Source organism: Amblyraja radiata, chromosome 12 (genome assembly GCF_010909765.2).
Source record: "Amblyraja radiata isolate CabotCenter1 chromosome 12, sAmbRad1.1.pri, whole genome shotgun sequence".
Taxonomy (NCBI): Eukaryota; Metazoa; Chordata; class Chondrichthyes; order Rajiformes; family Rajidae; genus Amblyraja; species Amblyraja radiata.
The window spans coordinates 716,209-729,025 of NC_045967.1; the positions used below are offsets into that span (position 1 = coordinate 716,209).

General features: G+C 42.6%; 1 protein-coding gene across 1 annotated transcript in view; it reads right to left on the minus strand.

Moving 5' to 3' along the window:
• Window positions 1–12,817, minus strand: part of ar (androgen receptor) — a 246,996-nt gene that overhangs the window by 154,407 nt on the left and 79,772 nt on the right. The window contains 1 exon segment of the mRNA XM_033030096.1: window positions 5,237–5,388. Within this exon segment, the coding sequence (XP_032885987.1) occupies window positions 5,237–5,388 (152 nt within the window).

Below are 12,817 nucleotides of genomic sequence, written 5' to 3' on the forward strand. Positions count from 1 at the left end.
TGCGTTTTTGGGCAGTTTTTACAACTTTAAACGATTAAAAAGTTTTGAAATATAGGTGGGAATGTGACAACTTTAAACGATTAAAAAATACTAGACCTCGGGGTCTGCACAGTCCAGTATACCCTAAGATTCTATTTCACTCCAGTACATTATCTGGATATGGTCGTATTGCCAGGACCATAATGCACTTATACCTTAAATATGCTCCGATTTCTTTTGCTACCTTTGCAATTTTTTAATTTATACTGTTTACTTTTCTGATTGCTCTCATTTTTTTTTAATTTCACAGGACATATATGTATTTGGCTATGATAGGATTTGTTTCCAACCTGATTGTTCCTTAAAGGTCAAATGCTAAAACTCTCTATGGGTCTGGAGTCAAACATAGGCCAGACCACTGTGGCAGATTTCCTTCTCTGAAGAATATTACTGAAGCAGTTTGTACCACAATCTCACAGCTATATGCTTGAGGATGTATTTATGTTTCTGGCTCAATAGCCCAGAACTTCAGATGCTTATCCAGTAATTTAACTGCATAACGCTCATTGATAAGCATACATGACCTTTGTTGGAGTTATTTATAGCATATTTATCAATATTATAATTCCTAATATTTCTCAACCTTCTTTCTTTTTAAAGATCCTTAAGCTTGGAATACTTAGCACCAAATCATGTTAAGGCTGTTGACAGAACTCTATAAAGTCTATAACATCAGACTCCCCCCCCCCCCCCTACTAAACTAGTAAGAAGTCTATAATTTATTTCCTTTGTTGAAGTTATTTGTGTCCACCCTTCCTGCCTTTCGATTCGTTCCCGCCGTGCGATGTCACAATGCCCGATGCTCGCAGACGTCCAATCGCGATGCCCGACGCTCGCGGACGTCCAATCGGAACGGATCCATTTACATGTACGGCTTCCGGCCGCATTTCTTCCTTTGATTCCCTGCAACTCCGAAACCGGACGCAGAATCGCCGACGTCTTTTCCATTTCGGTAGAGATTTCACTTTTCTTTCTAGGTATCCGCTCCTCATTACATTTCGTCGTGTTTAAGTACACGTTTTTAATCAGATCCTCCCCCCCCCCCCCCCAAAATTTCAAACTAAACTGGCTTCTCACCCACAGAAGCTTCACCAGCCCCAGCCCCTGCTGAACGTTCCATCGTGTGATGTCACAATGCCCAATGCTCACATATGTCCAATCGGAATGGATTCATTTACATATGCCTATGCAGGAGCCCCAGCCAATGGTGAACGTTCCATCGTGTGATGTCACAATGCCCAATGCTCAAATACATCGTTGCCATAGTGACAGTACAGAGTACAAACTGGCTTCTCACCCATACAAGCAGCCATTTCAGTAGACATTTCACTTTCCCTTCCAGCTATCCACTCCTCATTACATTTCGTTATGTTTATGTCCATTTTTTTCATTAAAACCTTCACCCCCCCCCCCCCCCCCCCCGCCCCACTCACTCATTTTGTCGCCTCCTGCTGGCCAGCGACCATAACGGCTGCTGGCGCCCGCAGCACAACCTCAAGCGACGCCATTTAAAAACGGCCTTTCGGGAACGGCTCTACTTCGAGGACCACGTCTCCCGTGGGGCCTGCGGGTAGGCAACGGCTGCGTTGGGGCATTACACTTTTAAGGCTCTGTGTGTGGGGATGCTTCGTGTGTGTGATGCCACCCCGCCACCCCTCCCCCCCCGTTGCCGAGACGAACCCGACTTCGACAACTTCAAGATACGCTATTTTAAGACGGCCGGGACCCGACTTCGACAACCACGTCTCCGCTGGGGGCTACAGGTAGGGAACGGTGTTTATACACTTTTCCAGCTCTGTGTGTGGGGGTGGTTAGTGTGTGTGATGCCGCCCCCCCCCCCCCCAGTGGGGGTTACGGGTAGGGAATGGCTGCGTTGGCTAAAGGGATCTGGGGGTATGGAGAGAAGGCAGGTACATCACTCCCCCTACCCCTCCCTCCCTCCCCACTCTACCACTTCTCTCCCCCTTCCCCTCCACTCTCCCTCCCCACTCTTTCCCCTCTCTCCCCCACCCCTCTCCCTCTCTCCTCCCCATCCCCCCTCCCCCACATCTCTCTCCCCATCTCTCACCTCCTACCCCGCTCTCCTTTCCCTCCCAAATCTATCCCGTTTCCTCCTCCTCCTCTCCCCTCCCTCCCCTCTTCTCACACCCCCCCCCCCCCCCCCCCGCAAACGCCGTTGCGGAAACAGACCCAACGGGTCTGCACTTGGTCTAGTCTATAACTAAAACTCTTATCTTGTTTGTGTGTATGTATATGTGTGTGTGTGTGTGTCATCTGGGCACAACATGGTTAATTCCTATTTTTTTCCAAACGCTAGGCCACAGCCTTCCCATTTTCATACATTCTACTCAAATATTTCCCGACGAGGCAATAAAAATCTTCCTGTCGCATTCCCACCTATATTTCAAAACGTTTTTAATCGTCTAAAGTTTTAAAAACTGCCCAAAAACACACCCATTTCGGGACTCCCCCGAGTGACGTCACAATTCACTCGCAAAGCAGGACGGGACACTCCAGTAGGGAGGGGCATTCCAGAGCACCCAGTGACGTCACAACGCACTCGCAAGGCATGACGGGACACTCCGGGAGGGAGGGGCACTCCAGCGCTCATGCAGCGGCTGGTGGCAAGGGTGGTGCTCTGGCTGGAGCCGAGCCTGATGCTCGAGCTGGAGAGCTGAGCCCGGGGCTTGGGATCTGGCCCTGACCGGGGCCGAGAAAGAAGCCACTGCTGGAACCAAGGACGAGCCTGTGTCCGTGGTCAGGGACGAACCCATAGATGAAGTCATAGCTTGCACTATAGCCCAGGCAGCGGCCGAGCTGACGGCTGGAGTCTACAGCCAGGGCCAGGCTGAGTACGAGAACCAGGCCGAGTTCCAGGCCCTGGCACTGCTCTGGGACCTAGGGAATGGGAGTGAGGGTAGGATGAGGGAAATGAGGAAGAGGGACATGGGGGGGGGGGGGGGAGGTGTGAGATGGGGGGGGGTGGAGGAGGGAGATGCCCCCTCTCTATCCACCCTCACTCCCACCCTCTATACCCGCCTCCCTCTCTACCCTCCCTCCCCCCCAACTCTACCCCCTCCCTCTCTCTCTGCCCCTCTCCCTCTCTACCCCCCTCCGCCTCCCCTCCCTCTCTCTCTACTCCCCTCCCTCTCCCTCTCTACCCCCCTCCCTCTCCCTCTCTACCCCCCCTCCTTCTCTGCTACCCACCCCCTCTATGGATTGAAGACATAGAATGAAGAGGAAAGAATGAGGAGAAATTAGCCGCGCCTTTCGAGTGCGTTGTGACGTCACTGTGTGCGCTGGAATACCCCTCCCTCCCGGAGTGTCCCGTCCTGCCTAGCGAGTGAATTGTGATGTCACTCGGGGGGGGGGGGGGGGGGGGTCCCGAAATGGGTGCGTTTTTGGGCATAATGCACTTATACCTTAAATATGCTCTGATTTCTTTTGCTACCTTTGCAATTTTTAAATTTATACTGTTTACTTTTCTGATTGCTCTCATTTTTTTAAAATTTCACAGGACATATATGTATTTGGTTATGATAGGATTTGTTTCCAACCTGATTGTTCCTTAAAGGTCAAATGCTAAAACTCTCTATGGGTCTGGAGTCAAACATAGGCCAGACCACTGTGGCAGATTTCCTTCTCTGAAGAATATTACTGAAGCAGTTTGTACCACAATCTCACAGCTATATGCTTGAGTATGTATTTATGTTTCTGGCTCAATAGCCCAGAACTTCAGATGCTTATCCAGTAATTTAACTGCATAACGCTCATTGATAAGCATACATGACCTTTGTTGGAGTTATTTATAGCATATTTATCAATATTATAATTCCTAATATTTCTCAACCTTCTTTCTTTTTAAAGATCCTTAAGCTTGGAATACTTAGCACCAAATCATGTTAAGGCTGTTGACAGAACTCTATAAAGTCTATAACATCAGACTCCCCCCCCCCCTACTAAACTAGTAAGAAGTCTATAATTTATTTCCTTTGTTGAAGTTATTTGTGTCCAATCTCTAATCCAAGTCATAGATTTCAACCTGCCTATTTGTCCTACTGATACTTTTCTTGTTTGCTGACTTGGAGAATATTGTTTTTCTTCTTGTATAGGAAACACTGAAAGGATCTTACCTCATCTGTGCCCCTAAAACAGATTCTGCGGGTGTCGGGGTGGGAAATGTGCAAAGTATTTCATGGATCATTTGAATTGCAACCTAGAAGAATAATAATGTTGTGGAACTTGGTTCTGCCTCAAATATCTAGGTGGAAAATTCTCATTATCCAGCTGCAGTGGCATCAGAATCAAAATAGTTTCATTTAACTTAATTAAAGCTTTCATTAAAGCTTTTCAGTCCGTTTAGCACGTGCTTAGATGAATTAATTAAAAAATATATACCCTTTTCCTTCTACATATTTTGAACAAATATCAATGATGCACCTGCATTGCCTTTTCTATCAATCTAAAATTGTTATGTATTCCCAATTTTTCTCATAATCACCGACTACTAGGCACATTCTCAACGCAGCAATTTTGACAGGTAGAAGGGCACGCTTCTGCAACACTGCTGCAGAATGTTACCAGCAAATGACTCCTAAAATTGTGATTTTGAGCTTCTATAGCTGCAAGCTACAATTTATGTTTAGATAACTGTAGGGAAGCACATTCCATGTTAATTACTCGAGATTGGTTTTGTTCACAGGAAGTTTTGTTCTATATATTCCAAATGTAACCTTTGTTTCTTTTCATTTATTTTTCAGTGCAATCATAATTGCTATTTGACAATTTACATCAACAGAAAATGTATATATGCACATTGTTCTCTTTAAACTTAATTATAAAGATTTTGGTGATGAACTGAACTAGTAAATTTGCTTAATACAAAGGAATAATCTCTGCAAACAGTTTACTTAGGAAAATCTTGCTGCTGCTGTGTGATGAAATACACAAGATAAATTTAAAGTTTTGAAATAATATCTTGATAATCTGCATTTGTATTACTTAAAACATGGAAGAGTGCAGAGGTTAAATCTCAGTTACATGAACACAAACCATTTTATACACTCAGTAGATAACTCAAAATATGTGTGCATATAAAAAGAATAATTGCACAAACATAACAACTTCAAACCTCTGAAACAAATCAGGACGATCTAACTTGCCATGATCGAAGAAAAATGCAAATAATTGTTTGTACCTTCAGCTGCCCTCTTGAAGAATACTTTGCAACTGCCACAGGTGAGTGCTCCATAATGACATCCAGATGCTTCATCACCACAAATGAGGCAGGTTTTCTGAGGTTGGAAAAAGTAGTCCATCTGAAGGCCAAGATTCCTTGTATTATCCAATCTTAAATGAAAAATTGAATACATATTACTGCAGGCAATCCAGGCTCAAGTATCATAATCAGATAGATCAGAAAAATTACTGTTTACAATGCACATTTGAATTTTCTTAAATTGATATGTTGACTACATTGTATAAATGTTTTTGAACCAAAATATCAAACTAAAATCTTGAAATAAATTGTATATAATAATAATAAATTGAATTTATATAGCGCTTTTCAGGGACTCAAAGTCGCTTTACAAGGCAAGGCAAAAAACAAAAACAAAACAAACCAAAAAAATGAGCAACAATTCAAGCACAGATGAAAAGGGAGGGGGACGTGGGGCTAAGGATAGGCAGAGGTGAAGAGATGGGTCTTGAGGCAGGACTGGAAGATGGTGAGGGACTCAGAATTGCGGATCTGTTGGGGGAGGGAGTTCCAGAGCCTGGGAGCTGCCCTGGAGAAGGCTTTGTACCCAAAACTGCAGAGGTTGGATTTGTGGATGGAGAGGAGACCGGCTGATGTGGATCTGAGGGACCGTGAGGGTTGGTAGGGGGAGAGGAGGTCAGTGAGATATGGGGGGGCCAGATGGTGGAGGGCTTTGTAGGTGAGGACCAGGATTTTTTAGGTGATCCGGTGGGAGACGGGAAGCCAGTGAAGTTGTTTGAGGACTGGAGTGATGTGGTGCTAGGATTTGGTGTGGGTGATGAGTCGGGCGGCTGCGTTCTGGACCAGTTGGAGTCGGTTGATGTAGCTGGAGCTGATGCCAAGGAGAAGTGAGTTGCAGTAGTCCAGTCGGGAGGAGATGAAGGCATGGATGAGTCTTTCAGCAGCGGGGGGTGTGAGAGAGGGTCTGATTTTGGCGATGTTGCGGAGGTGAAAGAAGGAGGTTTTAATGACATGGCGGATGTGAGGCTCAAGGGAGAGGGTGGAATCAAAGATCATGCCAAGGTTGCGGGCCTGGGGAGATGGGGAGACAATGGTGCCGTTGATGGTGAGAGTGGGATTATTGATTTTGCTGAGTGTGGATTTGGAGCCTATGAGGAGGAATTCTGTTTTATCGCTGTTGAGTTTGAGGAAGTTGTTGCATCCAGGTTTTTATAGCTGACAAACAGGAGTTGATATGGGAGAGGGGGGGGGGGGGGGGGGGGGGGTTGTGGGGGGATTTGGGGCTGAGGTAGATCTGGGTGTCATCGGCGTAACAGTGGAAGTCCAGGTTGAAGTGGCGGAGTATCTGACCAAGGGGTATATATTCATCTGTCATAAAACAAACTAAGTAAAACCATTCCAATGAGAAATTTGAAAGGTTCAGCAACTTGGAATTTTCAAATAATTTCAAGTAATAACCCTTTCACATACGTTAAATCACATTTTGGAGGGCCCAGGACAACTATGTTTTATCCGTAACATATAAAGAAACCTATCAAATGACTTCAGAATAATCTGGGGTAATATTTTCTGATAATCTCATGGCCATTCCTGAGGTTTAGGGAAACTTGCATATTGGATGCATAGCAAGACATGGGCACAGCAAGACAAAAATTGTGTTCATTTATGCCAAAAGACATGTACCAAATATAAATGATAAATTGGCTCTCCCATGTGAGATATCTTATTTCTCTGATGATTTTCCCATTATATGCACCCCATCAGGTTAGGAAAGATACAATGGCCAAGATCTTTCCGTTAATTCTTTGGTCATACTTTGATAGAAAAATTGGTGAAATCGGCATGGCAAAACAGTACAGGCAATGGAGAATAGCATGGTCAACAGGTCAAAAGAGGATGTGGTTGAATGGATGGTCACTGCTGCTGCTCAAAAGGTGTCACTGTGACTTCAACAAAGGAAGTTTACGTGCCAGGCAGGGCAGAATTTTGAAGAATGGGAAAGAGCACAGGTTTGGGATACAACAATTCTTACTACCACTTGGCAGAGATCAGGGAATTTGAAAGCAGAAAATTATTTGTGAGGACATGCATAAAGAATGCTTTTGGAGAAGAGGGTGTGATCAGGGAATTTTAATGGAACGGAGACTGAAGCTAAGCGAAGAGACCAATGAACAATATTAATTAGCGTGGGGATCAGAAAGGAGTGCTGGATGGTTTTGAGTTTGATGGAAATTAGATTTAAGGGGCACGTTGCGGGTCCATGAGATAAATTGGGCTCTGAGATTATGTGCAATAGAAAATGGAGAGAAAGAGGGCAGTTTATAACAAAAGAAATCAATGAGTATCGTACAAATTTGTTTAACAGAAATGAGGATTGTAAAGTGTTTGTTCACATTCTTTGTTCCATTAATGTTATGTGAATTAACAATAGAATTACAGGAACTACCATTATGCGAGACTATATGTCTCGATAAATCACTCAATAAAATAAAAATGTATTTAACAAAAGATTCACTAATTTGTCTCAATATCTTCGCTGAAATCCTTCTCAAAGTCTTCAGCTTTGACTGAATATTTTTTCTTTGAAAACAACTAGAGCAAAAGTCACATGAAGATTTCAATATTCTTCAACAGGTAAACTGTGAACTAACAGTACAAGAAAGATGGATGAGTTCCTTCATGTTTTATTATGTGGTTCAGGTACGAGCAAGTCATATTTATCTCACCATCACCAAACCTGATTCCAGATCTGGAATTCCTTTTTATATTAGCAGTGCCATTTTAGAAGCAGTTTATCTGCTTAAATATGACAAAGAAATCAAGTTATGTAGATTTGCAGTCTTTATGCCACAGTGCAATGTCAGTCCTCAGACTTGGAGCTTATCATATGGCTATGACTTTGCACTTTTTCTAAATTAGCTAAGCGAGTGATGCAAAAACATTTTTTATTTTATTAATTTTTTTTAAATAGCATGATTTTGACCAGATTTTGAAAAGATCAGATCTTTTTAGATTGTCAGTCTTTTTCCCAGAGCATGGCTTAACAGTGAAAGGGGGGATGTTTCTAGGTGCCTGGACTGCTATCCCAAGTAAGATAGAGGAAGCAGATACTATAGTGACATTTTTGACAGACACATGAACATGCAAGAAATTGAGGGATATGGATCATGTGCAGCAGATGAGGTTTAATTTGGTATCATGATCACCACAGACATCATGCCAATGGACCAGTTTCTGTGTTGTACACAGAACTATTCCAGAACCATTCCTTCGCTCCATAGATGCTGCCTCACCCGCTGAGTTTCTCCAGCATTTTTGTCTACCTGTGTTGTACAGTTCTTTGTTATAAAGTAATGGGAACTGAACTTTTCAGTGTTTTAACAGTTGATGGGCTTGGATTGCATTCAGTTAAAAAAAATGAGAAAATTATTAATTAAAAAAAATACAATTAAATTTATTTATTCTGCCATTCACTCCAAGATCTGACAATACCTAAAGCATTTAGCTTCACAGACCAATTAGCACAAATAAAGAATTTTATCTTGATATCAGTAGTTTTACAGATCTTCAGACATGGCAATAAAGGTAATTGATGTTTTGTATACTGCAACAAAGCCTCCTCAACCATATTAAAAGGTCACCCTGCTGCCTAATGTTACAACCCATGCTACAACTGTTAATGCCACTATTCCCTTTCTCATCTTGTGCTCAGCAGAAAGCAAGAGCAACACTTATTGTAAATTCTGATTGCTAATAAACTAAATAATCTACCAGAAAATAGCAGCATAGAAAATCACATGTCATTTACACCATCTCAAGATCTAATCTCGGTGAATATAGGTGCTTTCATGGTTAAATCCACGAGGTTTTAAATTTCCAATCACTTGATTTTAGCGGAGTCCCTAATAGGAAAGATCTTGGCTCCAATTACATAATTAGACTACAATCTGCATGTGGCTCCTGACTGCCTAACTGCGAGGTTAAGATTGAAGTGAGTTTGCATTCTTGATTCCAGTTCTCAGGTAGTGACTTAACATCCTTCATCAGCTTAGTACATTTTCTAACTCATTTTATATATTCCTCCTTATGCAATATCCTCCCAAAGTTCAATTTTAAATAATTTTTAATTTATGAATATGATCACATCAGGTGCTTACCAAAATCTAAATTGGTTCCCATTGTCTACGTCTTTCATAATTTTAAAATGATTTTATGACTTTCTCAGTCTGCTTTATTTAAGAGAAAAAAAACACAATAACAACTTGACTCTTACATTATTTGCCTAAACATTTATTCACAAGGATTAACCATGTTGTCCTTCATTATATACACCTCCAATATCTAACTTTTTTTTTAAAAGCAATAGCAAAAGTACATAGTACTCAGATTTCGCATCAGATTCACTGGTGCCAAATAGTTTTAAAATCTTGAATATTTAGTGATATCTATCTATTATATAAAAGTCTGTGGTTGCCGCCTGCCGTCCGGCTGCCTTTCTGCCTTTTGATTCGTTCCATCGTGTGATGTCACAATGCCCAATACTCGCAGATGTCCAATCGGTATGGATCCATTTACATGGACGGCTGCCGGTCGCCTTTCTTCCTTTGATTCCCTGCAACTCCGAAACCAGACGCAGAATCGCCGACATCTTTTCCATTTCGGTAGAGATTTCACTTTTCTTTCTAAGTATCTGCTCCTCATTACATTTCGTCGTGTTTAAGTACACGTTTTAAATCAAATCCTTCCCCCCCCCCCCCCCCCCCCCCCAATATTTCAAAAATAAACTGTCTTCTCACCCATAGAAGCAGCCCCAGCTCCAGCCCCTGGTGAACGTTCCATCGTGTGATGTCACAATGCCCGATGCTCACAGATGTCCAATCGGAATGGATTCATTTACATATGCCTTTGCAGGAGCCCCAGCACTTGGTGAACGTTCCATCGTGTGATGTCACAATGCCCAATGCTCAAAGACATTGTTGCCATAGAGGGAGTACAGAGAAGGTTCACCAGACTGATTCCTGGGATGTCAGGACTTTCATATGAAGAAAGACTGGATAGACTCGGCTTGTACACGCCAGAATTTAGAAGATTGAGGGCGGATCTTATAGAAACGTACAAAATTCTTAAGGGGTTGGACATGCTAGATGCAGGAAGATTGTTCCAGATGTTGGGGAAGTCCAGAACAAGGGGTCACAGTTTAAAGATAAGGGGGAAATCCTTTAGGACAGAGATGAGAAAAACATTTTTCACACAGAAAGTGGTGAATCTCTGGAATTCTCTGCCACAAAAGGTAGTTGAGGCCAGTTCATTGGCTATATTTAAGAGGGAGTTAGATGTGGCCCTTGTGGCTAAAGGGATCAGGGGGTATGGAGAGAAGGCAGGTACAGGATACTGAGTTGGATGATCAGCCATGATCATATTGAATGGTGGTGCAGGCTCGAAGGGCCGAATGGCCTACTACTGCACTTAATTTCTATGTTTCTGTTTTCCTCTCCTCACCCCCTCCCACCCATCCCTCTCTCCCCCACCCCTCTTCCCTCTTTAACCCACCCCCTTCCCTCTCTCCACCCGCCCCCTTCCTCCTACCCCTGTCCCTCTTCCATCACTCCCCCTACCCCTCCTCCCTCCCCACTCTTCCACCTCTCCCCCTTCCCCCTCCACTCTCCCTCCCCACTCTTTCCCCTCTCCCCCCACCCCTCTCTCCCCCCACCCCTCTCCCCCTCCCTCCCTCCTCCCCTCCCTCCCCATCCCCCCCCTCCCCCACATCTCTCTCCCCATTCCCCCTCTCTCACCCCCTACCCCGCTCTCCTTTCCCTCCCAAATCTGTCCCGTTTCCTCCTCCTCCTCTCCCCTCTTCTCACCCCCCTCCCCCCACCTGTGTGTTTGGGGGGTGGTTAATTTGAGTGTGATGCCGCAGCCCCCCCTCCCCCCCGCAAACGCTGTTGGGGAAACAGACCCAACGGGTCTGCACTTGGTCTAGTATCCTTTAAAATCAGAAGTCGTCAAGTCAAGTCAAGAAGAGCTTTCTTGTTCTGATGTCTCAAGTACATTCCCACGTAGTTAACAAGAAACATCAACCCTCCCTTTGCTATATCTCATAACCTCATATTTTTCTCTATTAAATTCTATTTAGCACTATTTGCCCACTGAGTTAGTTTGTCATTCATTAAAATAGTTAACACCAGACATTAAAAAAGTAAGACCAGAAGAGTTCATTGAAATGATGCACAATGTTATTCGTAATTTGCTACTGTTCACAATTTAAAATTATTTTCAAATCTACTTAGTCTAACAACTCCGTTCTGGTAAACTAACCAAGCCAAGCAACCCACTCCAAAACACATAATACATTTGCAGCTCAAATCTCAATTATCTGTCAAGCGTTTCCCAATAGTGAATGCAAGACTTAGAGCTGTAATGTTCCAAATTATCCCTTATTTCACTTTTTTTAAAAGGTTTGGAGTTACATGTGCAGCTTTCCAATTTTTGTATTTAAAATGAGATTAGCAAACGCCACACATCCACAAAACAACTTTCAATCATTTACGAGAATTTCTTCAGAATAGTCTCAACACGGTTTCACATTTGGTATTTTACACTAAATTGGCCTCTGATGTATATCTGCAGATCTGACACTGTGTACATAATTTATTTTGTAAATGGATTTTAAAAAGTGTGTTATAATCATTGTACACTATTAAATCCATGAATATAATTATGAGATTCATTAAATACGGCTTATTCACAATCTGTCACATGATGAGAGAATATTCTTGACCCATGTAAGTGAAGAGTGAAAAATCACAGTAGGACGAAAGGAAAATGTGGAGGGAGCAAAAGCAAAAATTATGTTTTCAAATACTGAACTGTGACCCTGGAATAGCTGCTGTTTGGTTCAGAATAATATAATCACCTCTCAAAAAGAATGCCAAGGTTTATTGGTCTTATGAGTAAAAATGATGGAGAAAACTCAGATCTGTAAAATAAGGAAGGAAAGACATTTAATTAAGCAAAGACAAATAAATATTACTGCAGTTTCTTGGTAGGTTTGTTTTTCATTGAATGATCAACAACCTCCCCACATAAAAGAGGATGCCTTAATAATTATGGGAAACCTATGCTCGGCAAACACAAAATATCACATGTCATGATATCAAGTATGCAACTATTCCCAAGCAATGCTCTGCATGACAATTGTATGCAGAGGCAAACCAAAAATCAGCCAACCAGCTAATAACAACACCTTGCATTTAAAGTGTTATTAAGACAGCAAAACATTCCAAGGCACTCTAGAAGCATTAAAATGATTTAATACAGAAGTAAAGGAAAGAGATGGCAGAATTTTAAGTGCCAATTCGATGACAGAAGAGAAATCGAGGCAAAAGTAGGATAGAAGGTAAATTTCAATGCTGTGACAGCTGAAGAGACAATCACTAATGATGTAGCGTTTAAACTTAGGGTTAACCAAGAGGTCTGAATTGGATGAATTTAGATATCTTTGACGACTGACGGAAACTGCATAGATGAAGAAGGATCCATAAAGGATCTGAAAAAAAAATG